The sequence below is a fragment of the Oculina patagonica genome, chromosome 4 (assembly GCF_052425735.1).
Source record: "Oculina patagonica isolate OP01 chromosome 4, crgOcupat, whole genome shotgun sequence".
NCBI classification, from domain to species: Eukaryota; Metazoa; Cnidaria; class Anthozoa; order Scleractinia; family Oculinidae; genus Oculina; species Oculina patagonica.
The window spans coordinates 40,685,117-40,707,604 of record NC_135761.1 but is presented as its reverse complement, the minus strand read 5'-3'; the positions used below and the strand labels follow the sequence as shown (position 1 = coordinate 40,707,604).

General features: G+C 38.1%; 2 protein-coding genes across 2 annotated transcripts; one reads left to right on the top strand and one right to left on the bottom strand.

Moving 5' to 3' along the window:
* Positions 1-947: 947 nt before the first annotated feature.
* LOC144648453 (uncharacterized) lies at positions 948-4,635 on the top strand. The gene is made up of 6 exons (XM_078508001.1): positions 948-1,044; positions 1,952-2,233; positions 2,578-2,663; positions 2,957-3,134; positions 3,504-3,710; positions 4,177-4,635. The coding sequence occupies exons 1-6, from the start codon at positions 948-950 to the stop codon at positions 4,404-4,406; spliced, it is 1,080 nt and encodes a 359-aa protein (XP_078364127.1). The 3' UTR covers positions 4,407-4,635.
* A 90-nt stretch (positions 4,636-4,725) lies between these two features.
* Positions 4,726-9,272, bottom strand: LOC144650222 (uncharacterized). Its single transcript, XM_078509875.1, has 6 exons — positions 9,174-9,272; positions 7,990-8,395; positions 6,987-7,254; positions 6,258-6,490; positions 5,525-5,832; positions 4,726-5,219 (listed from the first exon to the last, which is right to left on the bottom strand). The coding sequence occupies exons 2-6, from the start codon at positions 8,393-8,395 to the stop codon at positions 5,034-5,036; spliced, it is 1,401 nt and encodes a 466-aa protein (XP_078366001.1). The 5' UTR covers positions 9,174-9,272; the 3' UTR covers positions 4,726-5,033.
* Between the last annotated feature and the right edge of the window lie 13,216 nt (positions 9,273-22,488).

Sequence of the window (22,488 nt, the reverse complement as noted above, 5' to 3'; positions counted from 1 at the left end):
GGAGGATGTAACGATATTATGTAATAAGGCCTGGTCTCCCAGCGCTCGAGTCAGAATCGACCACGAGTTAAATTGTGTTGACCTGTTGAGCCAGGAATTACAGAGCCTTTACAAAGCTGTTGTCCTTGTTATTTAAACCCTAAAGATCTTTACACACAGTCAAAGAGCAGAAACACCTGGAAACACAAAAGAGCAAGACAAAGAACTGCTAGCAGCAGGTCAATGATATCGACAGCCCCTGAAAATGGCGCGAAATCTGCCAGAAGTTCAGACGCAGGCTATCATCATGCCAAATATGGTCATACTCGTTCCCAGTATCTATTCGGTTTTACAGTAGAAAGAGGGCCATTTGGCGGGAAATTCGTGAAAGAAAAAAGATTTGGAGGATGCAGGGCAGTATGGAGCTCCATTTCCGCCAAAATTCGATGTTGATATTTGACATTCGATGTTGACATTTGACATTCAATTTGTTGTATTTTATGCCAAATTATTCAATGTTTCATTCAACTTAGTTTATTTTGAGTTCAATCGTACCGATTGTACATGGGACTTCTCTGTTCCCACATTCAACATTACGAATGCGATATGCTTAATCGGCGATTCTTTTTGGTTCAAATAAGAATGTCGACCATTTGCATTTAACATTCGAAGGTCCGTTTTCAACATTCTTGATCAGCTTTGATCATGTTTCCTTCCTGATAACGCAAAATCCAACTTCTCGCATTCGGTGTCGTTCGACATCCTTCCGCAATCCAAGAAGTAATAACATCGCAGGCGCACACAATCCCCGCACCCTCCGGGTGAGGGAAGTGGAAAATAGCCCTCCAGTAGAGTGGAGTAGCGAGAATTTACCCTACCCCTAGACAATCGTAATCTTGTCGTATTACAGCACGCTGTCAGAGCTATCGATCTCGCCGGATTGTCTTCGTTTGCTGCATTTAATAATTATGAACAACAACAATATCATCGAAGTTCGCCAAAACTTGTTGAGGGCTTTGGAATCCCTCGATGCAAGTTCACCGACGACGTCCTCGCCGTCAACAGGTAAGCTTTTGTCTTATAAAATGATACTACTCGAATTAATTTGAATATATTTGAATATGAAGTGTGCTTGCATCAAGCGTCAATATGGAATTTGAATTATAGACTATTGGGAAGGTGACCGGACAAATCGTTCCGAACGCATTTAAGCTTTTTTCTTTAGTTAAAGCATCGTGATGGGATGTACATTTACAATTACTGGCTCGTTATGAAGCAGACTCAGACAGTAGCTTGTGTAATACCCACGTGGCGCATGGTGGCGGGAAGGCTAAGGGGAGCATGGAGCAAGCTGACAAATTTCCCTCTTAAGCTTAAGAAACGGTGTCGCCAATAAATTTAATCTATTTCGATTACGTTGTGCCAAGCAAACTACGACAAACTTTCAAATGGCAGGAAAATTACTTATATTCAACCCCAACCTCAACCCCCCCCACCCCCCCCCTCATGGAATAGATTTTCAGGGCGTGACAGAGCTTTTGCTGGAGTGAAACAGGGGCAGTTCACTGGGGATGAGCGAGTGGGAAGCAGGAGTAGTCCTAGGTTTAACACGATTGATTTTTCTCAACAAATATGCCATGGGAAATTTTTAAGAAAGGAAGGGTTTCAGATCTACTAGATTTCAAAATTTTCTGGAGGATACTTTCAGAACCTCCAAACAATATCTTGCCTCATCTATTGCAAAGGTTTGGTTACGGCCCTGTGAAAATGTAGACTGGGTAATTAGTCCAGCACTCTAACCACTCAGCCACACTGTTTTAGCCTACAGGTATATTAAAATTTAAATATATATTAAATATTTTTGGAAATGTAGAAGATTGTAATCAGTGCCAAAAAAATGTAAGAACATTAATACATGTTTTAAAAATGCTTCTGATTGAACTTTCCTATTTGTATTTGAATTTGTTATCAGCTGTGCCAACACAATCAACACAAGCTATCATGGCGCCCACCACTGCAGCTGCTGCCGCAGCTGCAGAACAGAGGAGGCTATTTAGTTTTGGCAGGCCTGCCAGAACTTCAAATCAAACTGGCAAAGGAAAATCCAAAGGAAAGAGGCCCCCCACTTGCACTATAAAATTTGTCTGCCTGGCATCGAAGGATGCCACGAAACCCCCACAAGTGTTAGAGAAAAAGCTGCACTTTGTAACGGTGGTCTGGGGGATGGGAGTATCACATTCGACGTTGGATCAGGGTCAGATCATTGTCACTTAAAAATGATCGAAAAGTTCCCCAAGCTGGCGACAGCTGGGGGATACGAGCTGATGCTTCACCAGAGGGGCGGTGGAGATGATGCAGGGTTCCACCCCATCAACCCACCCTACACACCTTCACGATTGAAGGATTTTGCAGGCCAAGCAAAAATATACATAGGCCACTTCAAAGGGATATTGACATTAATAATGAAGACCAGGCAGAAGGAGAAGTAAGTGAATGAAAACAATAATTAATCAATTACTGAATTACATGGCTGCTACCTACAAGAAGCTTATTTTAGGGCTGGTCTATCGCCAGCAGCAAAACACTACTTTTCCACAGGAGGAGGGGCTTCTGATGACCAACGGCCACCACCCATTGAACTGGCAGATATTGCAGATATAACATTGCGAAATCTGATATCGGAGGTTAGTTGTTATCTTTGATTAGTAACATTACCCTCCCCCCCCTAGACACAAATATTGGTACAGCCAAACTTCTCGTGAAGTGTCTGCTTTTGAGATGTCCACTTAAAGGTGGTTAAAAGGTAGCTTTTTGTGTTCCTTTAGTGTCCATTTTCAGGGGATTCAGCTGTACTTGGAGTTTCAAATCTGGTGTTCCGCATAGCCATGTAATTTCAAATATTTGTTTAATTCTTTCAAGTTAGCAAACTATTTCTCCTGCCTAGTCTCCTTTAAAATGTTTGCCTTTATATTTCTAGCTGGATTCCTTGCCCAATGATGAAGACCATACACAAGATGCACGATTATCTCTTGAACCATACCTGTATGAGGCAGGTCTTGATCCAGACAACCTGTATGGCAACCGGAAACTGGTTCTGGAGGGATTGATGGTCTACCATGTGATTGATAAAAGACGTTTAGATGAATTGGCACAAGGTGAGAAGGGTTTCTTGGTATTGGAATGGCATCACTGGTATCGACTCACTCATAACTAGTCCCAAACTGAATTTTTCTACAAATGAATACAGGTCGACAAGGTGCAGCCAAATTGACTGAAAATCAGGCATGTAGGAAACCGGAGGAAGTAGATTAGTGGGATTGTCTAAGTATAAACCAATAAAGATTGCAATTCAAACTTCTTGTATTTGTTGAACCACAGGAACAACATAAACAGGATTCATTTCCCCTTCATATACAATTAACACAGTCATGTTCTCACATTAGCACCAAAAAGACAATATGGCATCTATGGGTGGACTAACAAGATCGACAAGTTTGTGAATCGATTATACTCTTATTATCTAGGAATGGAGGAGGTTTCGCTAATTACCTACTTGAGAAGGACTCCATCCCTTATCAAGGCTGTATTCCCTAATGAGGCGGAAAAGGTAATCCTTGCAGAAGAGGTTAAAGAGTTATTGACATTTGAAGACAGAAATAGCAATGAAAAGAATGAAAGAACTGCAGAGTTCTTTGGAGTCTACATTGATGAACTGGAAAGAGAAACAAGAGGTAAGACATCAATTGAAAACAATATGTCAGATGTTGAATCATGGACTTTTCATTTCAATTGTTAATGAAGCATTAAACGAAATCATAGTTTCCCTTTCACCAGCGACACAAATTGAAATGATGTTTTGTTTTGTAATACTGTATCAATTCTGTCAAAAAGTATTAGCCCTGGTCCTAAACAACAGGAGGGATTAGGATTATGAATGAAATATAGAAATTTTTAATGGACTACTGTAGCGTTGATCAAAAAAATATCATGGATTATTATAGCTTTAAAAACTCATAATAAATCATTTGATTTATTAGAACAGTATCGAGGGAGGGGGATATCAACAGTAAAGTTATCAGTTGTTTAGGTTATCAATTAATTTTCTTTAGCTGACTTTTAAAACCTGTGGCAACTTAAATTTGCTTAAAATTTAAAAAATATATATACAATCTTAAACCTGCATTAATTGCTTTTAAGGTGAAGATGGTTATCAGATGGTTACCCTTGTTCACTTTTGGACTGGTGCAGATACTCTGCCTAAGGATTCACTCAGGGTAAAATTTGACGATGGGTCAAATGTATTGCCGCTCGCTGAAACTTGTTTCAGGACTATTGTCCTGCCTACTAAACACACCAACTACGATGATTTTAAGAAAAATATGGACATTGCTCTAAAGTTTGGGTCGCGAGGATTCAGTTTCGCATGATGGTCAAAATTGAAGAGTCTATCTCTGTAAAGGTGTGCCATTAATAGATTAAGTGGCTATGGTGTTTTCTTGGAACTGAAGTTGCTAGTTCATGTTAAAATTAATATTTTCAAATTTGTTGTAAATTTATGCCTTGATGGTGGTTGTGATTAGAGCTTGTCCGTGTGAGACATACTTGAAAAAAAATACATGATCAAATCAAACATATCATGGTTGTAGTAAAAGTAAATGAAACATACCAAAACAAAGGAAATAATTTAAAAAATTTAAGGAAAAATAGCATCTATATATTAATAATATACTTTTCACTTGTTTCAGTTCGGTATATATATATATTTTTTACAATGAATATTTATTGTAGAATGAAAATTGAAAGTAATTCATGTGGCATTGAAGATAATTTGGCCAACTGGCAGAATTAATTCTGCAGATGGTTTAGTTTAACTGATTTTCATAAAGTTATATTTAAATTTAAAAATGCCAGGTTCCAGTTCAGTGTATTAATAATTAATTTGAGGTCATTTACTGTTCTCTCTTTTTTACAGTATGTTTGATAACTTTTTTATAATGTTGAAAAATAAATTGTTGTGTCTTCAGCTTTGGATTTTCTGGTGTTCCATATGCAAATCATAGTAAGCTGACAATAGAACTGAATGCCTCAACTCCCTCAATATAACTTAAGTTTTCTGTCCTTGGCAATACACGTCGTTGCTCCTCAGTAAATGGGCAGTTTGTATCAGGAACATCAACATAATCTGGAGAGGTTTCAGGAACAGGCCCTTGCCAGTCGATACCATAATTGGCATAATCACCCTAGAAAGAGTTAAACTATCTTTAGTACTGAGCTTATAATTTATAAGAACCTTTTTTAAAGTTCACTTGATCCCTTCGAGATATATCATAACTTATGACGCATATCATTATCATCACTAAGTATTATAGAAGACAGCAAACGTAAATAAAATTTTAGTCACAAAAGTCTTTAAAAAAATCAAAATGTCTGCAACTTACTCAATTTCCACTCATACAAATAATGAGCAATGGGATGACACAATAATATGAAAATAGATGTTCAATATTAATTGTGATCAAGGTTATTCAATCGAATGTGTTTATACCTGAAATACTTCATCTTCCGGACCTTGTGAACCCCATGCGGCTTGTAGCCCACTAATCCATAACTGCATGGGTGTTTTGTTTCGTTCTGTCCGCAGTGGATGATGTACCCATGCATCTTTCCAGTTGCACAAGTGCCTGTTTATGATTGGCAAAAACACATAATGCAGACACCACAACTGATTTTCGTCATCAGGATTTAACACATCCTGATTTTCAAGGGCGTAAAAAAGATCATAGAATAGACCAAGACATCCACCAAAAACATCTCTCCATAGCCGTTCAATTCTTTGATTGTGTGTACTCTTTCCTGAAGTAAAAAAAAGGGGAGTGTTAGCCTGTTATCCCAAATTATCACCTAACATATAAATGAGCAATTACCTTTCAAAATCATAAAAATGCAAGGAGATTTTTATTTATTTACCAATTTTTTGATTAGTTAAATTTTTGGATGAGAAGTCAGTGGCTTGTAAAATGATTGCTCACTGCCAGTTGTCTAGAGAAAATTTTCTACCCCCTTGACGATATGGCATTGGTTTTGCGACAACAAGAAAAAAGGGCAAAAGATAATTGTGGGTAGAAACTATTGTCCTTTGTTAGTATGATTGCTGGGTAGTTGTTTTGTTTTGTTTGCCGTAAACACCCACAGATAAGCCGCACCCGCAGATAAGCCGCATCCTTATGATTGTAAAGTACTTATTAAGAAATCTACTTTTTAACACAGCAGTATTGTACCTGTTATCATACTTCCTCTGCCGGGCCCTCGCTGGACGTGGTTAAGCATAAATGTGGATACTTCCACATTCTCTCCACCTTTATCAGAACGTACCCGTGATGGTAGGCCAAACTCTGACACAGCTTCAAGGAAACATGCCAAAACAGTGCTTGCCTTGTTATTGTTTGAAGCTTTCAAAAAGACCGGTATTCTTGAGTAACCATCTATGCCACCATGAATGGCAATCCTCCATCTGCACAAATTTAAGGTAACACATCTTAAAATACATGGCATGCAGTGCATACAGGGGCAATGATGTCTTAAAAGTTTACAGAAAAATTGTCAAAAATTAACATACAGTAACAAAATTAGCTGACAACTTTGGTATTGAATGACTGTTAATCAAAAGTTGTGTTGTCTTATAGCGTGACATCTGGTATACAATACTTCTTGTGAGCGACAAGCAAGGACAGTGGTATCTCATACTTAAACACAGGCTGACCACACAGTCCCACTGTATTAAAAAATGTAGAGATGTGATCATGTTTGTCTCGACTCTGGATTCAATAAAACTGATCAAAAAAGAAATATTTCTCTTTGTTTATACATTGTATATGTATCAATCCTTCCCAACTTTTTATGGAGAATTTTATTTTTTTTGTGTGGTTAAAAATGAAAACTCCAGTGATAAAACCTGAAAGTACTTTACCTGAACTGTCCATAAACCAATGGAATGGCAACATAAGTACCTTATGAGTTTGTGATTTCCATCTATGTGCCACAGGGAAAGAGGAAACCTTACACTGTACTTTCTCCTCTTAACAGTTAGTCTCCACCTCTCCATTATGCCTATTGGGTCAATTCGCAACAGTGATAATCTTATCCTCTCACGTTGAATCCGGAACCCTTGACTGTTTAAGAAACCTTTAAGCATTCGAATGCCAATTCCGGGATGTTCATTTGAAGCATGTTGAACGAGTGCATCCAAGTGGCTGTCATCTATAGTACTGTACATACCTGAAACAAAGAATCAGAGTTCAAGAGGCCTGAAAGAAAATTTATGCAAAATGGAGTTGACAGGCCTGCATATCTGTCACTCTGTTATTTAGGAACCAGTAGTATCCAAGTCACCATTGGGGGTAACCATAAGCCATGTGGCCCACACTGCCGGAGTTATTCCGGTTTTCGTAGCATTAAACGGCTAGGAATATTTCTACACACCCCAGAAATGGGATGTTAAACCATCACAGGGTACCCTCAGCATTATGTTTCTGGTACCCATTTATTTACCTGGGTGGAGAGAGGCACTATGAGAGTAAAGTGTCTTGCCCAAGAACACAATACAGTGACCCCGGCCGTGACTCAAACTCGGACCACACAATTTGAGGCTGGTGCACCAACCATTAGGCCATCGCACCTCACATGTTTAAAAACATTGTGGCATAATAATAAAGATAATGATGATAATGATAATCATAATAATCATAATCATAATAATAACAACAACAACAATGAATAGTTATTATTATCAAAATAATTATTATAGTTATAATTATGATAATGATAACCCAGAGAACCATCAACAAACCCGGAAGAAGCTAAGAAGAAGGTAAATCCTTATGTGGTGACATCTGAGGGTCTGAAAATCAGACCCGGCCACATTAGTGGGTGGCGAGCACTCTCACCATATTCTCAATGTTACAATCATTTACCTTGTCAAAGTAATTAATTGTACACAAGCACATATGATACCTGATACACTCAATCCAAAGCTTGACATCCTCCTCTCAACAGTCCTGGAACTAACCCCAAGAATGCTGCTTATGTCCTGCACTTTAAAACCTTGTTCAAGCAAAAACTGAAGCTGCTCCTCATTTATTTCAAATGATGGTCTTCCTCGTCTTCCACCACAATTCAGTGGAGCTTGGTATCCAGCGTGGTTGCTTTGATCAGTCTCAACCAATTTCCTGAATGCACGTCCAACCAGCTCTGTAACCACATCATCTATATCAAGGCTAACTGCTATTCTTTGTACAAGGTCAAGTTTAGAAATTATGGGTTGAAAGTCAGTTGATGGATCTCCAGACACCCAAAATCTGTCAATATCACTGATAATATCTCGGATAGCATCACACAAGTACGGTATGTCAGCTGCCATCTGTTGAAGCGCACGTATAATTCATATCAGTCATACCAGTGATTTAATTTGCTAGGGCAATTTAATGATGAATTGAATTTTATGGAAAGAAATGTTTTGTCATGAAAATACTTTGTCCCAGAAGTTAAGTACTAGTCATTTACAGGAATAGCAAGCGGAGGTTTAGATATTTTGAATCGTCTCGAAACGTTTAAGAGGAAATCCGCCAGGACTTCGAGTAGTTATTGGACAAAATTATGTACTAAAACTATTTACACCTGATTGCAAGCTTTTGTGTTACTGCTTCAAATATCTTATCGAAAGAAATCTTTTATAACAACACCACACATCGAAAACACATTTTGAAGTTCCGCTGAATTCCACTGAATCGCTTAAGACGAATTTACAAAATGGCTACACGTGAGATTTTTCCTATACCTTGTGAACTTTGAAATTCATTTTCTCAGACTCTGATAAGAAATTGTTGTTGGTGTTATCACAGATAATTACTTACATCTTTACCTTTTATTAAGGGTAGGAAATAACGCAATAGGATTTAAATTATTCTGGTACTTGATTTTTGTCCAACTTTAATAAATATTACTCGACTTCCTAGTGGATTCCGTCTTAATCGCCTTTATAAGCAGAAAGCATTAAACAAATACTGTTGCTAAAGCAGGAAACTCTTAAGCTTAAATGACAAATTATTCAAACGGGACAATTTTGCAAACCAACAAGGTATTTATAGGTATTTCAAATCAGGGTAATGTTTATCATATTATTTTTAAACGGTACATACCTCATTCTTTAGTCACTTCAGAAATAACTCGAATGGGCGACCAACAGCGCGAAGATGTTTTCAATCCGCCATGTTGAAAATGCGAACAACATCCGATTGTCTAGGGGTAGGGTAAATTCTCGCTACTCCACTCTACTGGAGGGCTATTTGTCACTTCCCTCACCCGGAGGGTGCGGGGATTGTGTGCGCCTGCGATGTTATTACTTCTTGGATTGCGGAAGGATGTCGAACGACGCCGAATGCGAGAAGTTGGATTTTGCGTTATCAGGAAGGAAACATGATCAAAGCTGATCAAGAATGTTAAAAACGGACCTTCAAATGTTAAATGCAAATGGTCGACATTCTTATTTGAACCAAAAAGAATCGCCGATTAAGCATATCGCATTCGTAATGTTGAATGTGGGAACAGAGAAGTCGCATGTACAATCGGTACGATTGAACTCAAAATAAACTAAGTTGAATGAAACATTGAATAATTGGCATAAAATACAACAAATTGAATGTCAAATGTCAACATCGAATGTCAAATATCAACATCGAATTTTGGCGGAAATGGAGCTCCATAGGGCAGCAAATCGAATGACTTGTTCCGAAAATCAAACTAAAATTTTCTAATTTCTACTATCAACAATGCTAGGTGCAAAGAGACCACGTCTTGATGTCTGGCCAAGGACAAATATTGTTATTTGCCACTGTTCTAATTTGCCATACAAACAAAAATTCTGCAGTATCTACTTCAACAGAATATAATCACTAGAAAAATGCTGAAGCATTGAGGTAATGAACATTTATCCTGTCTTTGCTACTGCTGCTATAATGTACGTTACACTGTCAAATAAACAACAAAAATTAATGCCAAACTGGACAGCTTATCTATAGCTTATAAGAGCCTTAAAGATGATATATTTTAGTAGTAGAGAGGGGATTCGACAAATAACACCTCTATGGTGGCCTAGGGCTGCCATAGCAAAAAAACCCATTATCTCAACATATTTCTTGTAAATATATGTTTTATTTTCTTTTTTTGTTGTTTTTTTAAATGTTTTTTTTGTTTTTTTTTAAGCAAAATTATATTTTTTCAAAGTTATTTTCGATGAAAAATAAATTATTTTAAGAACTATGTGAAAACAAAGTGGTTTCAAAAATGAAAATAATCTTGAACCGGAACCAAAAGTAATTTGCTTTAAAATCGTTGTAAAAAAAATTAAAAACAGAATTAAAAAGAAATCAAACTTAAATAAAAGCAAAATTGTCCATGGCCTATCGCTGCCATAAGAAAAATATATATATGTAAAATGAAAACAACATTGGCCATGGCCTATCATTGCCATAGCAAAAAAAAAAAAAAAAAAATGTCATGGCCTATCGTTGCCATAGACCAGAATGCATTTAGGTGCATTTACCTATAATGCTTTGCGCACTGTGCAAGGTGACAAGTCAAGAGAAAATGAAAGAGCTACGCCAAGGTAAAAAGGGAAAAAAGGATTCTGGAAAGTCAGCGAAAGACCTTGAGACCATAGTTGTTCAGGGTCTGAGTGCAGAAGTCTCCGGCAAAGCTCAGAAATACTCTCGAGTTGGAGCACGTGAGTTCGTCCCTTTCGAACAGTTCGACGAGATTTCCGTTAACAACATCAAGAAAGCCTGCATGAAGCATTACGGTATGACTGAAACGATGTCCTGTGATGTACTCGCAGGGGAACAGGGACCTTCCTGTTCCTCTGTAAAACAGTTGCCCACCTTGAAGGTAATTCACGTTCGCTTCATTGAGGGCAAAGTCGAGGACGCTCCGATTGAAGTTTCAGCGGGGGTCAGTGAGCGGCGAAAAAGAAAGATTAGCGAAATTTCCCACGGTCAAAATGCTGGGCATGGCGCGGCTGCTGTCACATCAGTACCTCAAAGAGCGTCATCTCAAAGCCCAAGCAAATTTGTCCCTCGAAGCCTGTCAGTTGTTGACATGCTAAAATTGGGAGAGCTCATCGACAATACCACAACCTCTGTAGAGATCTTCAATTTTGACATGTCGGGAATGGCGTGGACCGGAAGACCAACAACCGTGGAGTTTTCCATTGAACCCGAGCCATTTGGAACTGGAGGTTTTCGGAAGGCCTTCAAAGCAACGTCCAATGACAGGGGCTTCAATGGTTCAACGTGGGTGGTGAAAAGGTACCTGAAAAAGGCTGCAGATGACATCATTGCCATTGGACAGACAATAGAGGAACAAACAAAGAAGGTAGTGCAAATGCACTACCTTGCACGAAATTTCGCAGCTAAGCTTAGAGAGGAGCTTCTTGCAAGCGATAATGAAATCCTTTTTGGAGAGACCATTTGTGCATTTTTTGACATCTTGAGGACTTTTCTTTTTTTGGGTAATCAAGCTATAACGACGAGATGAAGTTATTTAATTTGTTCTGTTTGAGGGTAACGTTTCTCAACAAGATCTTCTCAAACATCCATGATGATAAATGTGAAGATGCCAGTAACAGAAACCCATTGTTTGCGTGATGCTTTAAACGATACCTTAAAACAAGGAGAAACTATTCCATTCTCAAATTGGAAAGATGAATGGAAGTCTACATATTCTTCTCAAGTAGAAAATGGTAACTGGTTTATTTCATGCATTCCAATTGCATTTTACTTTTTTTACTTTTTTTGACGAAATAAAATCGTCAATTTGCTTTTAATTTCGGGATACTGTTAATTGGCTTCAAACACGCTTCTAATCAATTCTTTCTTTAAGCAATTTCGTTTGCTTTTCATTTATGACCACATTGGTTATATCATTCTTCATTGTGTTAGACGTGTTTAATCCCTGTTACAACTATTTTAAACGCCAGCAGGACATCGCCATACCGTTGGAAGACCTTGTTAAGCCTGAAGATGATACGCTGCATAGTGCAGTGGATACGTCTTTGCCCATTGAAACTTACCAGCTATTCGCAATTATAGTGAAGTCCGAGGAAGAGCGATATTATGCCTGTATAAGAACAGGAGGAGAAGCAAGCGATAAATAGTAAGTATATATGTAGTTTGTTGTTGATAAGGTTGTTATCACTTAGATTATTGGCCATCGCACGAGCACTGCAATAAATAAGTCATTCAGTTCTTCCTGTCTCACTTCCCCCTCCCCTCCCCCCTCCCCCCAGAGTAGCTTAATAGATGAAACTGTATATTTAAGTTAGTTCATTATTAAGGAGAATCGTATTTCTTGTAGTACTGTATACGATGGTCTGCATGTGAAAGAATTGACAATGACAGATGACCTGCTTGCTATGATATCCTTTGTTGTCCTTTTTTTTACATAATCGTTTGAAGTAAAAATATATATATACCAATATATCAATTAAAAAGAAAACACCACGTCACCAACAATACAACATTGTGCATTTTGCATTGTGTATATTCATTCTAGAAGGGGCTGTATGTGCAATACCATTTGCCGAATGTCTGCATTAAAACTGTTAATGTCCTGGGTTGGCATTAGCTATTCCCAGATTTTCAGAATTAACATTGGGCTCTGTGAAGGATGTCACTTTTGAAAAGGTTAGCCTAAATTGTTCAACGCTGTTCATTTCAATCCTTCTATCCTTTTATCGAGCCAAAAATTTGCGACTAAAAAAATTAAGTTAATTAGTACGCCGTGTATGACAGATGTGTTTGCTTTACGTTACGTACCTGATCAAATCTATGTGAGAAGCCAATTAGAACAGCGATCAACAAACCGAACAGAGAACTTACAAGACAACAAATTACAGATGGGTTGCCGGGAACCTAGAATTGTGTTTCATAAGCCGGTTCAATAGCCCAGACTGATTAAAGTTTATATTAATATAATTTTGCCCTTGACTGTAACCAATTACTGCTTTCTATATTAAGTCCTGGAACAACATCAAAAGGCCAAGCTTTCCCTCGTCAAGCGCGCAAAGTGAAACACTGTTAAGGTTAGGTGAAATTAATGTTATCCTTAGTACATGTACCGATTTATTTACCTTGGTTTTCAACCCATTGTCATAAATTACCCCAAAGCAAATGAAAATACATCTGCATCTCGTGGTATAAAAACCTGTCTGCCGTTTGACTCATTTTACCGATTTTTTTTACAACACAACAACATTAATAATATCCAAGACATAGGTATTTATGCCATGGGCTCCTTACACGAGTGATTAATTTGTCAAAGTTTTTTCAACAGTTTTGTCCAAGATTGCTTTTTTAGACTTTTTCCATTCAACGTGAAATTTTAAAACTCAATTTTATCATTTGTTGCTGCTTACAATGATTTCTTTTGATTGACTCAGTGTTGGAGAAGAAGATGATTGTGTCATCATCCAAGACACAGGTATTTATGACAATCTGTCATGTTTTTCCTCAAGTCGCTTTACTATGAAAGTAGTACTATGAAGGTTAGGTAAATTTAATTTCATCCTTTATACCGCAACCTTCCGACTGAGGGCGAATTTGTCCGATGTGTTCGCCTGGGCACTTAATGTCAATATATTTTCAGTTTAGTTGGAAGTTTTATACTCTAAGGAAATTTGTAAAGAACCGCAGAACGCCACATTCTGTTTAGTTCAATTATTTTTATTTTTTCAATTAAAAAAATACTGTTACCTAGCTTCTTTGTGCCTCGTGGCACATAAGGCCTCAATCAAAAAAATAGGTTACGGGAAAAGTACAACGACAATTTCATAAGGAACTGAAAACTATAGCATTTTAATTAATGCATTCTTTAAGACTTATTTATTCATTTTAAAAAATCAATTAATTAATTAATTAAGCAATTAAACTTCAATGGTGCTAGTCAAACAGAAGAATTTCCAGCTGTCTTCTAAGTCTTAAGTGCAGTGGAAACTTTACTTTAAATATTGCTATTGCAATACTGCTTTGAAACTTTTATCCTTTCCAGTGAAGCACGAAGTGGTACTACATCAGATAGAGAAGGAAATGAATGGGTTTGTTGGGCTGGCAAAGCTGAAGGAACAATTTCTACGGTTCATAGAAAAATTTAATTTCATCCTTTATACCGCAATTTAAATTCCAAACCGCAGCCTCTCACATCGGGTGTCCCACAGGGATCAGTTTTGGGTCCTCTGTTATTTGCCCTATACTTCGGACCCCTACAAGACGTCATCAAGGCTCACGGGCTGGACTGTATGATGTACGCTGATGATTCACAACTCTACATTATTTTGAACCCTGCAGCAAGACAGCCTGCGCTTCTCAATTTGGAGCTGTGTATTAATGATATCCAAGCATTCTTTCTTACTTATAAGCTAGTCTGCAACCCGACTAAGACAGAAGTTCTTCATCTCACATCTCGCTTTACTCGGCATCCTCCATTATCGAATATTTCTTTTGGCGTAAACATTGTATCCTGCGCAAACAAAGCTCGTAATCTGGGAAGTGTTTTTGATCGCCACCTCACCATGACCAGCCACGTTAACAACATCTGCCGTCACGCATCCCTGGCGCTTCGTAACATTGGTAGAGTAAGGAAATACATAAGCCAGAGCAGCACCGAGCGCTTAGTACATGCTTTCATAACATCCAAGTTGGACTACTGCAATAGTCTATTGTACGGCTTGCCCTCTACTGAACTTCAAAAGTTACAACGCATTCAGAACACTGCTGCGAGATTGGTGGTTAAGGCAAAGCGCACGGATCACATAAGCCCTATTCTACAACAATTACACTGGCTGCCTGTTAGCGAATGCATTTCGTTTAAGATCTTGTTGTTTACCTATAAAGCTATGAATGGCTATGCTCCGTCATACATTGTAGATCTTCTTGACCAATACGTGCCATCACGTTGTCTACGCTCGGCCTCGCAAAATTTGCTTAAATTTCCAAGATCGGCCACCTCTACATACGGAGTTGGGCCTTTTCCATTGCTGCGCCGAGACTTTGGAATACACTACCAACAACAGTAAAGAATGCCCCTTCAGTCTCCACTTTTAAAACACTTTTTAAGACATATTTATTTAGTTCGATATATTTTCAACAAGTTCGCCATGTTTTTATTGTCATTTTTATTTTTTATCAATTGTAATTAAATTAGGTTATCCTTAGCGTATTTTTATCTGATTGTAATTTAAATCGGGTTTTTATATTTTTACTTTAAAATTTCAAATGTAAACGCACTGAGACCTATGTAAAGTGCGTGCTGAGAACTGTTATTATTATTATTTATTATTCATGCGTACTCAGCTTCAAAATGACAGGCGAAAGGGACTAGGCTGTAAAATTAACACTGAATCACCCATCCATCTGGTGTTTGCGGGAAAACCCTGGTACTGCCAAAACAACCTTTGCAAGGCGCGTTGCAGGTACTGTTTGAATACATCCTACCTGAATCAAAATAGATGACAATCTTTGAAACTGTAAAACTCATTTTTTACACCAGAATATTTCTTAACTGTCCCTTCACAGAACTTCTTTACAGCATCAAAAAAAAATTGTAAAAATAAGGTAGTGGAAGTTCAAAGATCAGATCAAGTAGGCCAATATCTGGGTTCTACCACTGAGAAGACGAAAGCAAAGATACTCAAAGCGTGTGGCAGTGTCCTTTTTGTGGACGAAGCATACAGGCTAATACCAACGGCAGGAAAAGATTTTGGAAGAGAGGCCAGCAAAGAACTGACAGCCGTGATGGACGCGACCCAGTGATGATCTTTGCTGGGTACGAGATACCGATGGAGAAATTCTTGAACGTAAACCCGGGATTAAGAGTGTATTGAGGAGGCCAGCCAAAGGCTCCCCCTTGACGCCCCAATTAAAGAGCTCATAAAGATCCAGGAAAGTGACATTGTGGCTGGTTGCTTAGGACAATCTATCCTCGAGCTAGACCTGATATGGAAACCCACTGTTCATGTTTGCTATGTAATTCTTTATGAAAAACATTTGACCTCAGTACTGAAACATCCCTCACAATAAACAGGGCTCAAAGTGGCAGGATAATTTACAGTATGGGTTTTTATTAGTTTTTTTGTTGCACATGTATCTAAGTTTCAAAAAAGGCAACGAAGATAAGACGTATGTAGTAAACACTAGATTAAAATAGGTTTACAATCTTGTAGTTAATTATCAAATATTTTGTTAGATTTTGGATACAGCATCACCCACAAAGGAAACAGATGTTGTTTCATCTTCCGAGTCTTCAGACTCTGGATATGACGGCCCATTGGCTTCCCTAGTTACAGGCCCAGCTCAAGAAGAACAAACGGAGCCAGCCAGTGCCTACACGTGCAAGATTGGTCTGGTTCTGATGTCTCCGATGTAGAGAAGGATGATAAAAGGAATGTTGAAGATTTACTCAGCAAAGCCATCAGCACGGTTGATAACATGGCCCTCATAAGTTATTGTTTAAGCTGTATTCAGGGACTGTAGCCTAAGATCAATTTTATTTAATGAATGTTAGTTGCTTAACCATTTGACCCAGAAAATATATTTCTCACCCTTGTGAGAAACTCAACTCAGAGCTGACATTTCCTCTCATATTCAAATAAATTCTGAAATTTTAAGTTTTCCTGCAATTTCCACGGATCGTTTTAAAAATCCGGGCCATTTTAGAACTTTCACAACGAGCAAACAGTTTTCCCCCTATTTCTGTTTTGTGCGCGGACAAGAGGGGGGAGGGAGTGGGAGTAGCACTTTTAGATAGACTATGAAATAGCACACAGCAGCTGTGTTCAGCCAAAGATTATTTCAAGGAACAATACTGTTCAAAAAAATATAATTCCCAACACTCTAATTTTAAAAAATTGCGTATCTAAACGTCCTATTGTAGGTTCTTTGTCGATTTAGTTTTTTTAGCGTGGGCTATGTGTTACAGCTTTGATAGCATAACACCTGATTTCTGTGACTTTTTTCAGCAAATAAACAAGAACGGTGAAAAAGCTACCACAGACGAACTTCGACCTGATGAGGACCATGTTAGAATGACTAGAGTGTGCATTTGGGAGGCAGGAGGCTAAGCTGGACAAGCTCTTTTAATAGGATGACTGCTGCACCACCATCTCTTCTGCGGACTTCACAGTGCCCCCTGCCACCCTTGGTGCAGTCAACGCCGCTAGACTATAACTTGTCCCTGGAATTTCCACCACCAGCAGCTGTACCCAGATCATTGAGAATGAATGTTCTACCAGCTCCAAGGAGACCTCTACAGGAGTTTGAAGAGCTCCTGGAAAATACTCAGGCAGCAGGTAATTAATTAGTTAGTTTCTATAAACAGTCAAATGAAAATTTTTGTAACAGTGCTTGAAGACAAATAGACAGTTGAATGTCACTTTTAAATAACGTAAATGAGATCACAGGAACAATATAACACACGTTGAAGGTTTTTATTTGTATTTTTATGGTTTTATGTTATTTGTTAACTTTCAAGAACTTAACTCTCCTCCCTTGTTATCTTTAAAGGGACAGTCGCCCTCAGAAGATATGGACAGGTTTGAATGTTCAGACCTGACTTCAACTTCGCAAAGGCTGTGCATAAACTGAGAGCAATGACTTTACGCCTGGTCGATACCCTGTTCACCAAGGAAGTATAGCTTCGATCGACTGTCCACAGGATGAAAGATTTGCTCCACTGGACCCACTGAAAGCACTCAAACAAGCAAAAGAAGCAGTCAAAAATGTAAGGAGATTGGGATCTAGTAAACAATGGTACGTGGTTCACAAGCAATCTCCATCCTTTGATGCTGAAAAAACGTCAAAACAGTTCATTTAAAACTATTGGATATAGCTTTTAAGGCTCAATTTGGGCATTGCTTCCGTAACAAATTGGACTCAGCACTTTCAAATATTTTAAGCAGTATACCGTAGAATCCGGTTTAGCCCTGGGCTCCTCGTGGGTTTTGGTGGGCTGTGGGGGGCTTCGGGGGGTTGCGGAGGACGTTTCGACGGCGGGGGGGCGGAAACGACAAACATTCTCTGTCAGTCTGTCCCGGGGGGGGCTCCGGGGGGCTCGAGTTTTGTTTCCGGTGTGGGCCCCGGGGGGCTTTGTGGGGGGCACCGGAATTACGGTAATATATATTGAAAACCTTTGAAAGTGGATAAGTAGGTTTGTAAAAAAAAATATTTTCGGGGGTTGATTACGGTGCAAACAAGCTGTTATGAAATATTCCAATTTGTTTTTCTTTTAGATTTGTATGTGAAATACTTTGGTTAATATTCAGATCATGGGTTGGATTGTTTTCTATTCTGAATTGTTTGTTTTTATTATGTTGCTACCATCTCTCTTCCAATACGTTCTATTAGTATGAAAGATATAAAAATATTACTTTCTACAATTTTATAAATTTCTAATTTTTTTAGCCATAATAGCAGATGCGGATGAAGAAAGTAGCAATGCCAATCAATTCCCTGTGCCACCTCCATCTAAGAGGCGCTCAAAGCTCGCAATAAAATTTAGGATGTGGCTTATTCTAAAGGGGACAAGGAGATGCTTCACGTTCTTAGAGGAGTTAACAACGACTTAATTGCTGCTAAAGCAAAATATCACATTATGTAAGTATACCATCCAGTTAAGTGGCCAAGATAAACATAGTAGGGGAAGAAGGGGGATAAAATCTTTTTTACCCGCTTCAAGGTCAGGACATTTGTGAAAAATGAGTGGAATGTGTTTGTTTCAACTGGTTTTGTCCAAGATTGTAGCTGCATAATACAATGTAGAGGTAACAAATCATATAAATACGGTAATACACTTGCGACAGCAAAAAGGTGACCATGGCCACTTAATAGAGGTGGCGGTTGAATAGAGGTATCAAATATAGCAGTTAACTGATAGATAAATCGGTACTTTTATTGGAAAGTGGCCGCTTAACAGAGGGTGACCGCTAAATACAGGTCAGACTGTAATATGAAAAAATGAGACATTGATTAATGAGGATTAATCGTGGATGTCTGTGATTACTCTTTAATTGTGTCTCAATATTAAAATCTATTTGTCTGTCTGTTCTTTTATGATACAGCAACATCTCACTTTACTCCAATTAGTTGTCTTCAATGTTATTAATAATAAGCATGCACCGAAAAAGTATCAAAGAACTGATCGGACTGAGAAGTAATAAATACAATCTGAGAGGAAGTGACATTTTAATGCAGCCAAAGGTCAGCACGACAACTTACGACCTAAAATCGTGGAGGTTTACAGCTCCAAAACTCTGGAAGTTGTTACCAGATTCAAGCAGAACAAATCAAACTCTAAAAGCTGTCAAAAACATGTGACAAGCCTTCCTTTTTTATCATTTTTTTTTTTTTTTTTAATTATAATATTTATTTGTTTTTTAAATAAATATTACATTTTTAATTTTTACTCATACTTTATAAATTTTTTTTACTTTATTTTTTTATTACTTATTATGTGTTATACCTAAACACGGGACACGCGGGCACAAAACTACTAGTAAGTGTATATCACAATAGAACTGCATCTGATCAAGTAAATTGGAATGGCTACCTAAAGTGAGGCAGTTTAGAAGAGTGAATGATGAATTTGTAAAAAGTCTCGAAGAGGAAATGGAGAAAAACTCTGCAGAGAGTTGTGGGGCACTTTTTGTAGTAGCCATGGGCATCTCCAATGAAAGTGAATGGAAGATAGAGGAGAAAGACCACTACACTTATAAAGTTCTTGGTGGGACTTGCTTGTCCCTAGCCACCAAAAAAATAAACCAGAAATTCCCCACCAACAACCACTTCCAGGGAAGAATGTGTAAAATATATGTGGGACAAAATGACGAAAAAGCACCAGCAAACATCAATGCTTCAACATGAAGTGAAGTGAGGGGGTGGGTCAAACTAACTTACATCAATAACCAGCATTAAGTATATTATCCAATTAATCTGAGACTCCTATTTACCGCACAATTTAATATAAGTCTCCAAATTGGGTGGAACTATCATTTAAGTAAGTGTAAAATAAAAGAAGCAAATTATCATTTGCGGTGGGAGGAGAAAGAACACCTGATACAAGTATTTGTTGAGTCTTCTGCTGCCCCCTCTTTTAAGTATCTGTCAGCCGAATGTAAGCGATGCCATCAGATAAGCGATGTTTTTTGCTGGCGAAAACTCAAATAGATACCAAGTCAGCTTTTATTTGGTCACTTAACGTCTCTCTGGAAAGGTCTAAAGATGTAGGAGGTGTACAGATAATTTATTTCCATTTCTTTGATCACGAAATTAAGGTTTTTTTACTTCTGAAGTTCCATCGCATCTGTTTTCAAAGGCATGTGACACTTAAACAGTTGAATAATAAATATATAAAACAATTGTAAATCGGGCAGCTCAGGAAAAAAATTGTTTGAACCTCTGTAGTTTTAGCAAACTATTTTTTAGACCAGAAGTCACACATATACTCAACTAGTCAGGATATAGTTTAGTGATGCCCTTTGTTTCCTGACCAATTAGAAAAAAGCTCAGATTCTGTAGAGAAAAATAACACCTCATCACAGGTTAACTAAAAAGATAAAAATGAGCAAGCTTCTCTTTCTATGTCCTTTTCTCAAATCCCATGGCTATACTTCTCTCAGGTCACTCCTGGCCATTTCTCAAGTGCATTCACGTTACTTTTCTCCTCACATGCTAATAAAGGTGGGAGAGTGCCTTCAGTCTATCAGTAGTGACACTGAGTGTTACCATGATCAAGAAATGTTCCCGTAATGATTGTCCAAAATATGCACTAGCTGAGAGTGCAAGCGTTAAAATGTTCTAAGCTCCTCAGTTTTAACACAGTCCACATGAAAACTAGAATAGTTGAAGTGACATGTTTTTTTTTTAAATTTCAAACTGGGTTGAACAGTGCCGTATGATGTTGTTCAATTGCGAAGATATCTCAGGTGATCCACTACATTTTAGGGTATTTTTGGAAAAACATGTGCACATACAAAGAAGGGTATGGTAAAGCAAGTATTCTTTATTATGTAGATTACCATTGTTAAAGGTTTTATTTAATTTCTACACTCTGGATTTTTCTTGGTTTGAGATGTTTACATTGTATGAATATAAACATAACACGAAAGGAAAATAAAAATTAATTAACAGATCAACCACATTTTCCCATGTCTATACTGTTACAGGGTATTGACTCGGTATCATGAAATGTTCAAAGCACAAGTAGGTAAAGTCTGTCTCCGTAGCATTAAGCGACTAGGATTATTGCTACTCCCCCCTGGATGGGATGCTAGTCCAAAAATCGTTTGCCAGGTGGCCAACTTTAACTCGGTGTTCATTTTGATGGAAAATCGGTGTTCCTTGATGCGTTTGTGAAGGTGACAGCTGGTGTAACCGACGTATTCTGCATCACACAGATCTCATACATAGTACTAAACTACACTGTTGGTTTATTACAGGAAGTTTTGGCTCCTGCACTTTGAGGGCATCACCAATGTTAAGCTTCTGAAAAACGGCTGTAGTTGATGATCAAGTTTATTACTCAAGTCTAACGGAATCAATAATGAAATGCGTCAGAATTGTTCATTACTCCAATACATGTGCATCCTGAGAACTATGGTTAACCTCTGCAAAAAACACTACGAGACAATGATGAGTGGCCATGTCAACAAAATTATGAAACTGCTGAACAAAGATCACGATGGACAAGTACATCCAGAACATTTCCTCCTACAAGCTTTCATTTTTCCAAAAGCTTGTTCTGTGTCGAGGTTTGAAGTTCTCTTTGCCGCAACATATCTCTCCAATAAACATCCAAGGTAGCTTCAAGAAAGCCTTCTGGCAACTGGAGCCCTGATTTTCTGACAATAAGAAGGAATAAGCTGCATTGACCCTACGATCGACCGCTCTCAACTACGCCAAGTGTAAAGCCCCAAAACCACCAAAAGTGCTACAAAGAGCTATTGAACAACTAAACTGAAGAGATGACATTGTAATCACAAAACCAGATAAAGGTTCAGTATGGAGGGGCATACTGGACAAAAATGCAATTGGAATGATACTGTGTGCTGCATCATATCATACAAGGTGTTGATATCTGAAACTACCTGTTGTGTTGTTATATCGTACCCGATAAATCATATTACGACAAAATGGTCAGCGTCTTATACATAAAATTGGCACGAAATGACAGTCACATGATCTCTGTGCTCCTTCCGAGCTTCTCTTCAATTGTGTGCAGTACCGTGTGCTGTGGGTCTTTCTCCTTTTGTCGATATGTCTGAAAAAAAAAAAAGATTTTACAGCAAAAACTTCAATGTTAAGAAATGGGTAATGACAATTTCTGTCCTAAATGCAGAAGACTAACGTAACCATTGCACCAAACGTTTTATTCACATTTTCACTGTCAAATTTTTCATTTCCCCTTAAGCTG